General features: G+C 35.4%; 1 protein-coding gene across 1 annotated transcript in view; it reads right to left on the reverse strand.

Moving 5' to 3' along the window:
• Window positions 1-5,979, reverse strand: part of LOC135197905 (transient receptor potential cation channel subfamily M member-like 2) — a 120,965-nt gene extending 114,986 nt beyond the window's left edge. Inside the window, 2 exon segments of the mRNA XM_064225128.1 lie at window positions 888-1,006; window positions 5,856-5,979. Coding sequence (XP_064081198.1) covers window positions 888-997 — 110 coding nt within the window. The 5' untranslated portion in view covers window positions 998-1,006; window positions 5,856-5,979.
• Between the last annotated feature and the right edge of the window lie 7,138 nt (window positions 5,980-13,117).

Consider the following 13,117-nt stretch of genomic DNA (forward strand, 5'->3'; position numbering starts at 1 on the left):
ACCAGTGGCGACGACACAAGTACCTCTTTAGAAAGGACTGTACCACTGAAAGCTATCGGGAGTCGGGACCATTTAGCGCTAAAATACACGAAGTGGCGGCGCGGCTTGTGCCGAAAGCCACGCAAGCGTAATTTAAATAAGCAAAGAAATTTTAGCCTACGTATACAGTAGTAGCCTCTTGAATTGTATGTCAATAGACATTAATACCTTTCAATGCTGAAAATTAAATGTTGAAGAAAGAAGGCTTGCTTTCAAACCCGACGTGTAAATAAATAGTTGTAAACGCCATAAAAGTCACGTTTTTCTGGTGCAAAGATTACCTTTAAATGCGTGAGGTACAACGTATGATTTTCACTTGCTTCAAATTATTTTGATGGTTATAGTCTTGTAAAAGAAGACTGGATAAAAAGTATGTAGTTTAAATATAAATAAAAAAATTGCCCTTCCTTTTCATGCATCCCTAGTTTTCATACATACTCAGATAATATATATACTACTGTATACACATAGGATTTTTTTTATTATACTCATAAGTATTAAGGTACAAATGTCTAAATATCCAATTCACTATACGTAAGGAATAACTTGCACCCAAAAGGGAATTATAACTGCTAGACGCTATAGTGAACTGGATATTAAACGGCATTTGTGGCTTAAAAAATTAAAAACCACATATACCATTTTATAATTATATATATAATGAGTTTAATTAATTATATAAATATATAGATAGATATATATTATATATATATGTGTGTGTGTGTGTGTGTGTGTGTGTGTGTGTGTGTGTGTGTGTGTATATATATATATATATATATATATATATATATATATATACACGTATATATACATATATAAATCTAGACTTGAACTACGTGGCCACTTACTTTGGTGTACTAGTGGCCGAATTAATCACCAACTCGTTCCTATGGTTCGGCGAGGACTCTGCTACGGCAGGAAGGCGAGGTGACCTCCCTTGGCGTCCTGCAGTGGTCATCTTGAGATCCTGCGAAGGTCAAAAGGAAATATGTATGCCCAGTCACTCTGCAATAAGTAGCTACCAGGTGAAGACGACCTCTTACAACTATTCAAGAATGGATATGAGTATCTTTGTTAATGTCAGATGGGCTTCAGCAAAGGTAATGACAATTCTTAAATGAATGGTGGAATATACACAATTTCATATATATACATATCGATAGATCTATATTGTACTAAAGGAGGCCTCATTCAAACTGGATGGTAGCTAGCGGAGTTATTAAAAATAAATACAGCTGGATTGCATGTCCGGTCATTTTGCAGATACTTGACAATGAGGACTGTTTGTCCTTGAAAGCTTTCACTTATATACTATATATATATATATATATATATATATATATATATAATATATATATATATATATAACTTCGCTATATACCATCCAGTTTGAATGAGTTCTTTTTAGTAATCGTATTAATGCACAGAACAATCGTGTATGTGATATATATATATATATATATATATATTATATATATATATATATATATATATATATATATATATATATATATATATATATAGCCAACAAGAGTTTTCCTTTGACATTTCTAGTTCAACGTTATTTTAAATTTTGTGTGTATACTATATATATATATATATATATATATATATATATATATATATATATATATATAATACACAGATATATGAACATACAAATATATTTGCAGGGTCCATTAATATAAAATAAACAGCTGACTATGTGGAGTGCGCATAATATTATGTCATCATAACCAACTGATGTGATACCTTCCGCCAAGGCAATACTGCAGCATGAATGACTTCACTGGGTTTTTTTTTTCAAGTAGCTGTACGGTAAGGTAAGATGCGAGTGCTTCGATTGATAACAATCAATACCAAGCACTAAGACTTTCTGGAATGTACTTTGATAGCGCCGTGCCTCGGTAGCAAGCAATGCTCGGAATTCGTAAATACATACATCCATATATGCATATATATGAGGAATCGAAACGACGCATTAAAACTCGATATTGTACCTGGAATTTTAAACATGTTTGAGGAACAGAACTGAATATAGAATTTAGGCCAAAGCCCAAGCACTAGGACCTATGAGGTCATTCAGCGCTGGAACGGAAACTGACAGAAAAAGGGCTTGAAATGTGTGAAAGGAAAAAAAAACTTCGCCGTTGCGCTATGAGTGGGTGGAAAGTAAGATGGAAGAAAGACAATATGAACGGGGGTATAGTAAAAGGAATGAACGGTTATCCATTCTGGGGTCGAAGGGACGCTGCAAAGAACCTTAAGTAATGCCTACAGTGCACCGCATGAGATGCACTGACGTCACTAGCCCCCTACGGACTAATTAGATCATACGTTAGGTGATAAATATAGCTAGATTATATTTATCATCTAACAGCACAATATTCCCAAATTGCACTTACTAATCAACAAAGATAATTGGTGGTTACTCTAAAGACCGTTGGTCAAATATTTGGCCTGTAATGACAAAATTTGGTGGAGGGTATCATGAAAAGCCCCTAGTAATCTCTCATCGGCCACTTTCCCCTTCCCTCTTCACTTGATAAGCGGATTTTTTCTGCCTTTAGGCCTAAAAGCATATTACATTATAATTTTTGCAAATAACACATCAACCATTGCGGAGATAGACTAATTTAACACTAATACCGAAAGACGAGAAGAAACTTTACGGTCTCTTGCAAGTGACCTAATTAATGATAATAATAATTTATTATTATCATTAGTAACAACTTTCCCCAAAGAAAGTCGACTTACCATACCGACTTTGTCGAATATTTGACAGATCCCGTCGAATTTGACAGCCACAGTGGTCGCAGTGCTCTCATATTATTTATAGAAGCGTTAGTGTGACCACACTTTCAAAAAGACAGTTCTCTATTACGGTATAAATCACTGAAAAGGAAATCCCTAAGTAAAAAGGTTATCCTGAATGGTCAGTTACAGATCCCATAAGACTTGGATGACATACTGGAATCAAGTGACATATTTCGAACTTACTACAGCAGCTACATTTTCAAGGGCAATTACAAAGCGTCATAATACGATCATAGTAAAAAACTTGGGAATGCGTAGGCTACACCCTTATAAAAGATGACAGTGACAAGAATTTTGTTCTTCCGAGATATGCAGCTGGATGGTTCCACTACTTATAAACATTTTCTGACACAAAACAAAAGCCAAAGATGTTTCCTACTCAAATAAAAAATACATCGTTTGCAACATCAGCATTGTTCAAAAGATCCTCCTTGTTCCTATAAATCATATATGAATTTTAACAAAGCCCCAAACAGCATAGCTTGGCGATAACGATTCTGGTGGTCTTGTATTTTGTATAAAAAAAAATAAAAAAAAAAATCCCGATTCAATCGTTTTTCTTGAAGGCACTTAGCTAACTTTTATCCAGTATATGGCTAGTACAGCTTTGGATTCCCTTTAAGATTATGGATATGTATACACTACCTTTTTATCGTAATAGGCTATGAAAACATACCTTCCTACTGAAAAAAAAGTGCCACTGAATCTAAAGGCGATAACAGCCTGTGCTTTCAAGACATTCTCTGCTGTTGGTCCTAATAAGAAAAGTAAGCTAACTGGTCGCATACATCTCAAAACAGATCTTTGGCAGGTCAAGACAAATGGAAATATTAATCTTTCTCCAGTATCAATACGTGACCCTATACACAAGGGGTACCATGAACAAGCAACAAATTCTCATACAATTACACTAAAGTACCATATTTCATCAGTAATTTCTCATTTTATATATATATATATATGTATATATATATATATATATATATATATATATATATATATATATATATATATATGTGTGTGTGTGTGTGTGTGTGTGTGTGTGTGTACTACGTATGTAAATGTGTGTGTGTGTATATATATATATAAACAGGTTCTCCAAAGGAAAAACTTCACAATAGTCACAACCATAATTATAGTTTCACTTTAATTTACTGTGATGGCGACTATTTCATTAAGAATGAAAATACCACAAGAATTGAAATACAAATGCTGCCTGTCTCATATCTCCTAAAAGGTTCATTACGGCCAATGACAACTTTTCATATTAATTTGGTATACTTTTCATTAAAGCTTCATACTTTTAATTAAAGCTGCAAGGCAGTAATAACTTTTATTAATGATAAATACTCAAATTATTGAAAAAAATGCTACTCTAATAAACAATTGGAAACCTTCGCCAACCATCTTCCATCCTTTCAAGAAAAGTGACTATTTCTTAAAACATGACAATTTGTTCCCGACTCTGATTCTTTATCCAAACAAGCCTTTGATAAATATGGTACTAACTTCCCCTTTCTATAAACCTTAGCATATGAAAAATTACAGAAAAATATTGGTAACCATTAAATCTACAGCAGTACACACGTGACCAGTGGACAAAGCTTAAATACATTGTACTGTAATAACTCCTTGAATTATGTTTCTTCATTTCCTCATGCCATTAGACTGACCTAACCAGATAATCAGTATAGCAGGCATGCCGTTTCAATAAATTAAATGTCTGTCTGTATTTACACAAAAGTAATCAACTTATGCAGTGGTTAGGTTACGATGTTTGGTTAGGTTCGGGTTAAGATACACTATACCTGAGCCACACGAATTCCAAAACATAGTCCTAAATTTCAAACAGTGTAATAGGCCTAGTGACATTTTACTGAGAATCCTTTGCCTTATATGGAATTGACTGATTGATATGCTGTCATAAAGAGTCAGCATGGGGTCTTGGAACTTCGCCATAGTTCTAAACAATTTCACATTTGTAAGTTCGTATACTTATACTTTACCACCATGGCGCCATATGCAAGTAAATCCAACCAATCATGTCAACAGTACCAATTAGTTTGAATTGTACGTAAACCTATCTTGCACCTTTCCTTTCATCACCGCTTATTTCGTGGAGTCCTCATCAGCCTTCATTCAGTCTTATCACGAGGGCTTCTCTATATAAACAGCTAATTGTATTTAAATTAAAATCCCATAGTTTTTGCAATCTTTTCAGTTCTTGGCGCAAATTAATGGCTACCGTGCCAGAACCCTTTCCCTACGTATACGCCATGATAAAATACATGAGGATGTCTATGCCTATAATATAATAAGCAAAATTCAATTTTGGAGATCCGTGCTTAACCTATTCAAGTAGTATTAATAACTAATCACATTGTTTACAATATTTTATGGTACTGTTACGCTTTAATTTAATGCTTAAAGAATGCACTTCAAGCCTGTTTACTACTTATCCAATCACCTTGTGAGTTTAGAGTACCAAAGATAACTATAGCGTACTCTATTAGTATATTTGGTTCTGAGAAATTGGCTTTGTGTCAGCATGGAAAAACGTATCATACCTTTATACTTTGGTTCTGACAAACTGGCCTTGTTGTATCGGCATGGAAAAACGTATCATACCTATATACTTTATTATGGGTGCTATTGCGTTTGCTGTTATGATAGCTTTTTTTATTATTTACATTTATTGCAAGGTTTATTTCCTGCGTGTTTAGTTACAGCAGCTTCCAACTTTCCCATATCGAAAAATACAACTTGTAGGCGACCTTTTTTTCCCCTGATCTGCATATCTACTTCGAGTCAACTTGCAAAAACCACTGGTATGATGTTTTCCCTCGTTTTGTAGTTTTGGAACTAAAGAATGTTTCCTTTTAAGTTTTAAATTAACATATTTAACTCTCCTGCTTCAAACTAATCCTTTCCTAAACTGATATTCAGGATACATTCTAAGGCCTACATAATACCACGTATGTACTGTATAATCACTTTACCTTGTTATGACACGCTGGCAAAATTAGCACTAGTAAGGTTTCACGAGTTGGGAGGAAAATAGCACGTCCACGTGAAGAAAAGTGGAACCCCGAAATACATCACGGCTGTTTGTTCACCCGCGGCTCACCCAGTGATCACTGAGCCTCTTGGTAAAGTCAATCGCTGGCAGACCACCTGCACCTCGACAACATCCGTTCAATAACAATAATGTAAAACTGGAATGAGCCTGCTTTTTCTTTACATTACATCCATCAACTTACAAACACTTGATAATCAACTTACTTCTGACCTCATACTGATAAAAAGAAATGAAAAACGAGGACTCTGAAAAGATTAAAAATTTTACTGAAATGGCGTTCGTTGTGTTTACGTGTCGCTATTGGCAACATTTCCTAACGCCTGTATCGTGTTGGTAATGCTTGTGACTCAAGCGCGGTCATTGGTCACGGTGCTACTTTATGGCTCTAACTGACCTTGGCAACACAGATGGTGTTTTCGTTATTGTACGAAGCGCCGATTAAATAAGCAAGGGCAAAGTCACACGCGAGAAGGGAGCAAGAGTGTGTAAATATGTGTATAATATATGTATGTGTGTGGCTGAATAATGGATGTATGTAGTAAAAGAAAAAAAAGTCACAGTATCGGCTGTTTCGGGCACTTACACAGATGGCTCACCAGTAATCCACTTAATCCTAACTCACACAGCACCATTCACCTCTGAATATTTACACATGCACACAATCCAGTTGCTTCAATGCGTCGTCTCCTCCTTCCTCCTAACACTTCCAGATGATATCCTCTTTCCACCCAAATCATCGTTCTCCATCCTTCCCACATAACCAGACTATACTATCTCAAGACACTGATCTATCCTTTCACTTATGCCAACTTTTATGCTGTATCTATATACTACTAGTCAAACAATTAACTTAACAGCCTTAACCAATTTTTAGTGTTTTGTAAAAGAAAAACTATTGTGCCGGAATAATCTGTCCGTTCGTTTTTTTTTTTTTTTTTTTTTTTTTTTTTGTCCACCCTCAGATCTTAAAAACTACTGAGTCTAAAGGTCTGTAAACTGATATGATAATCAACCCCCCTTCCCCCTCCCCCATCATCAAACATACCAAATTGCAGCCCTCTAGCCTTTGTAGTTTTTATTTCATGTAAGGTTACAGTTAGCCATAATCATGCGTCTGGTAACGCTATAGGACAGACAGTCCACCACCGGGTAGTGGTTAAAGTTTCTTAGGCCGCGGCTCATACAGCATTATACCGAGACCACCGATAGATCTATTTTCGGTGGCCTTGATTATACGCTGTACTACAGAAAACTCGATTGCGCCGAAGACACTTCGGCTCCGTTTTTACTAGTTTTTTTTTTTTCTCTCTCTCTTAGCACTGATTCATATTTCATTTCCAAAAGGTGACCTAACAATCCTTTCGCCCATTCCAACCTCGGTAAATAATTTAATACACATGACCTTTCGTTTGCTACTGAGAAACTTGTACAGATTAAATTATGGGCAGAAAATTCATTTGCAGTCACTTCGCAGAAGCACGAACATAACTGGGAGGGAAAACAGTAGTTAAACTGGGTGTTAAATTTAACAGGAAAATCTAGCAACTGAATAAGAATTTGTTAAAAACTAAATGGTTAGCTCCGTGAAAATTACCCAACTTAACCGTTTTGGCGATATGCCGGTATTAATAAACTTGATGTTTTGACGCCAGTTTTAAGAGCCACAAATCAATCTATCAATCTGGTGCTGTCAGCAGCGGGAGCCAAATCATCGTCATCCAGTGGTCGGAGGATAGAGAGGGCCAGGACTTTCTTGGCCCTGGGAGCGGGAGAATTCACTGATACCCCGGGGGCCGGATAACAGCGTAAAAAGAACAGCATCGTACTTGCATATTTTAACGACCAATTATTCATTGATTTCACATATTTTTCCATTTAACTTTACTAATCATTTTAAACTCATTGTTTCTATTCATGCATACATTTCTACGAAGTGGTTTTGCATGGAAATACTCTTGCGATACAATATATATGCATATATACTGCGTGTATATATATATATATATATATATATATATATATATATATATATATATATATATATATATATATATATATATATATATATATTAGGACACTGGTCAGAAGGAGCTCTTGGGTTCAATTCCCGAGCACTTTTCATTACATCCCATACGGAAAAAGAAGGGTATAAGTTTATTAATATATATATATAATATATATATATATATATATATTTAATGTATGTATGTATGTATACATACATACATACATACATACATACATACATCATACATACATACATACTACATACATACATACATACATACCGTTTCTCTTAGATTGTGTTAGCATTCTCGTTTAATGTTAGACAGCTTTCTAATTTACTCAACAGATCAATAGATATGCTATGAGTTTTTCCATAAAACAAGCACCTGCTCAGGATGATTTCAGTGGTCTCACTGTTTACTGAAAAATAAGTGGTTTTCCTTAAAAATGAGAGGCTATAGGGAAAAGAAAATAAGGCACTTTCTATACCACCCTCTTTTTCTTCCTCCAAATACTTCAAGAGAAAATAATCAGTTTTCACCACACTGTCGTCCTCCATTCTCTCATGATCAAACCTTTCATCTCACTCAGTAAACATCTATTATTTTCTTTTCATTTTCATTCAACATCCGCTGTACTTCCATAAACATTGGTAGGTTCAGTGACCCCTTCGTACATTCCTCAAACTTTTTTAAAGAATGTACTGATATGATGCACATTTTAAAAAGAGGACAATGAATAAAAGAATAGTATATTGTACTCAAACTGTATGTTTGCAAAAGGTACAATTCACAAAGGGGAGGTTCTTATTGAATGTGAGTGCAATCATATCAGAGCTGATCCTTTAGGATATGGAATGTTAATCTTCAATTGAGAAAAAATAGAGATTTTCGACAACAGCTGGGCCGAAATCATGTAGACTTTCTTCTGAAAGTAAAGAGGGAAGAAGGCATCATGTGTATGTGTGTGTCAGGAGGAGTGGTGGGGGGAGAGGACAGGATGGGGGATAAGATAAAAACGGGACTGCCCTTGCCCTGGGTGGTTGGTGCAACCTTCGGGGTTCGGCTCTCGTCTGACCCTGACCTAGGCTGGGAAGTGGAGTGGGACGGGGGATGAATTAAGGCATCTATTTTTAATGGGGTTAATTATGATCAATTCGAAGTAGAGCCGGAACGGAATGGGTCATCATCCTCGATAAGTCAGATTTCATTGTACTAAATAATTTACCATCAAACGTTAACCCACTTTGGCAAACGAACTTCTCTACTACAGACTTTTGGAATTTTTCTAGGGCTAAATGTCGGACGGCTTACAAACATCTAAATGTATCAAGCTGATGTTCTGTAGAGGCGTAGTTACGTAAGTACATTCGAATTGGCAAAGGGCGAGGGAAGGGGGGATGTCTTGTTTTAGCCTTAAACTATCTTGCTTCGGTGGCTGTACAGGTCTCAGTGTAACCCATTGCCTATCACACTGGACAAGAAAATCCTTGAGAAGATTTTACAAGAAGACATGAAAGTACTAAGAGCACACCAGTGGACTTAGAGCCGCAAAGAGAGAGAGAGAGAGAGAGAGAGAGAGAGAGAGAGAGAGAGAGAGAGAGAGAGAGGTTTACTGATGAGAGCGAAAAATATACTAATTTTCCATACTGGCAATCATTTTGTCATTGTCACTCAAAGACTTTATCGTATATATGAAACGCAACACAAAGTAGATTTAAAAAAACGAAAGGATTATCGATCGTCCAATCACGTGTGTCCCTCACGCTATCCATTCTTATAAACTCTATATTCAAACGGTATGTTGTATTATGACAGAATTTGAACAAATTCAATAATAACTTTATGTAACGGAATTTTAAGAGAGTAATTAAGCACATTATAAACATTGGTTACAACATGCTATAAAAAATACCATGCTGCCAAGCAAGTTTTGCTTTCCACAAACCGTTCACTAACCCAGGTGCTGAGTAATTTTGAATAATTTTTAAAACTGTGATTACAATGTTGCGGACTACTTGTTTATCTTTATACAAAAAATGTAGTGTTAGCGAATTATTTTGAATATCATTAAAATGTATTTCAAGATAAAACATTCAACCATATTGCAGTCTTTTTTTTATTTGTCAGTGTTCCTTGGTCAGTGCAAAAGGACCCTGTCAGCGTCCATAGCAGGGAATAAATCTAGACGCTCGAAATTAAAATAGATAAAAATTTAATTCTATTCAAATATCTGAAAGCGTGAACCAAATTAAAAACATACCCGCAGCATGAAATGAACTACACCGCTAATTAGCATTGCAAATGAAAAGAGTGTCAATTGTAGCAAATAAACAAGGGAATACAAACTTTTAAATAAAAATGAGGTTCCTTTGAGAGTCAGTCTCTGACTTAGAATCGTCGTTTGTCACAAAATCCCTACACGCGCGTACTCACAAGCACAAAAAAACTGACGTCGTTCATCATACCTCCACAAAAATAGAAAAAGCTTCACATCAGGTTAAATAAATCTTAACTAATTGGACTGCGGAATTTTTTTTACAACTATGTCCTTGAGTAAATTACCCCCACCCCACTCCCAAAAAAATCACTATATCTTTGCGTCCAATCATGACGGGGAAGAAAAAAAAAAAGCACACTACTGTACATACTTTCTAGAAGACAGTAACTATAAAATGTCAATAATCAGGGGCTAACTGCTAAACCAGAAATCAAGAGCCTGTCATACGGCATCATGAAATCAGCGGCATATATTGTAACTAATCAGTCAACAACACTGACCTATGCATATCCAGTGAATTAGAACATCGCATTACAAAAAGGGAACCAATAGTGCGAGATCATTCAAATATATATGATATCGGATATTGTTTAATAACACAACCATTCACCAATTCACCAGAACATTTGCACATCTGCAGTATTGCACAATGGACTAAAACAACGGACACACTGATCAATATAAACTATGTTTTTCTGCAGTGGAATAACATCAAACAATCGCCTTTCGATCAGCAAAGCCTACGTAACATTGAAAACAGAATAATTCGGTTTAAGTATTACACCAGAATGAAACAAGAAAAAAACATGCAACAGACAGCTTTCCAAATCGTAGTCCACACGGTAATTTTAGTTCAGTTGATACATAAATCTGAAGACTCTATGAACGATAGCTGATATCTAACTGGCACCCTTCCGGCAAAAACGTATACTGACAAATAATGGCACTGTTGAATTGTTCAGGTTGTGGGGGATGGGAGGGGGTATCTAGTTGATTTAAATGCTGCAGCTATTTTTTCTCTTTATTTTTTCTTTTCCAGTGGTTCTAGCTGTACAGTGTGTGCATTTGTTGGTGGCATATCTCAGTCGTCAAGTAGACTTATTCCAGAATGGTAGCAAATTAGGTTCGTGAGAAAGCGAAGGGAGAGAATAATTATCTGGAAGGGCGTATTCGAATTAAGTCGAATAAAAATATGAACCAACGTCATAAGAGTACTAGTGTTCATAAAAAAAATGGAGGGAAACATGCAAGATATTTTCAAAGTAACTTCGTGTAACTATGAAACGTGACCTGACACCAAGTATACCCGTCCACACAGGCAGCATTATCAGTGGAGAAAAAAGAAATCCTGATAGAAAAAGATCTCATGAGAAACGAAAATGTGAAGTGGCCATTTCAGAAAATCGTTGCATACAAACAGCAGAGTGTGCGTTCGTCAGAAAAGAAAATCTTTCTTTTTAATGAAAATAAAATTTTTAAAATGAAGTTTTCTGCCATTTATATCATACCTAGCGTGGTGCTTCTGACAACAGGATATTTAATCCTGGGATATCACTTAACTAAGTCTTTACAAGACGACTTCAAGACCAATGAAAGTCCAGCGCAGCCCACCATCGAAGAAATGCCAGAAAACAAGAGGTTCAAAGAGGCTTGGATTCGCCTCCTCCGCGATATCGGAGTATCGGACCCGTACGTCGAAGACCTGCCCGACGACGAGGAATATGAAGAAGAAGATCCCGCTAAGGAAAAGGCGTTCTATATAGAAATGCCAGAAACTAGGATTGAAATAATTCGATAATTTTATAATAATGAGGTACACCATCAAATATTCAGTGCTCATCAATTATGTATCATAACTGATTGACAGACTTACCACTTATTCTTCGATTTACATTGCAATTTATAGTCACACATTCAAAACACGATGCAATTCGCTGTTGTTTAAGATGCAAAACTACTTTAAAAATTTCTTGTTTCATTATCTCCTATGTATGACCAGGAAATGACGTATGTTAATAATCTGGCGGATCACAGGCCATAAATCGCCTTCCATCCTGTTAAAACGCCAAAACTGTTGAATGATCTACAAACTTTAGCGTGAGAATTGAAAAACATACCCTGAATGCGGTAGCACACTCAGAGCGATGCGGAGGCAGTAACGAAAAAAAAAACTAGAATGTTTAATGTGGATCATGAAAAATCAGACTAAATCTTTAATGCACACGCACACACACACTATATATATATATATATATATATATAGATATATATATATATATATATATAATATATATATATATAGTATAAAGATTAGAGAGTAAATGGAGTGAAACAGAATGCAAAATTATGATAACACATAGGTCTAGAAAAATTATTTATGGTATAACAATGAAACTACACCTAGAGAATTATGTGATCTAAGAACAAAGCTTTAAGAAAAATATTAGGAGTCGTATGGCAGAACAAAGTTAGTAATGATTCTATGGGGCAAGTTATAAAGTTCTATCTGTAGATGATAATGAAAGAGAAATGGAGATGTCTTAAACAGGTCTCTGCACAACCTTTGGGGAAACCGAGGTTTAGTAGACGTTGGGGAAACAGTGCATCGATCATAGTGTTAGCTCGGCTTCAAAGGGAACCTGTGGAGAAGGAAGCTTGAAATATCAGCCTTCTGACCATCCAGTATATATACATATATATATATATATATATATATATATATATATATATATATATATATATATATTTTAATGAGGTGACCAAGAGGGCTATAGCTCCATTGTTTCTCAGCAAATTACTAGGATGAGGTCTCTGATCCAAACAATCAGACACTGGTGGCTATATATATATGTATATATATATATATATATATATATATATATATATATATGTATA

Source organism: Macrobrachium nipponense, chromosome 21 (genome assembly GCF_015104395.2).
Source record: "Macrobrachium nipponense isolate FS-2020 chromosome 21, ASM1510439v2, whole genome shotgun sequence".
Lineage (NCBI taxonomy): Eukaryota > Metazoa > Arthropoda > Malacostraca > Decapoda > Palaemonidae > Macrobrachium > Macrobrachium nipponense.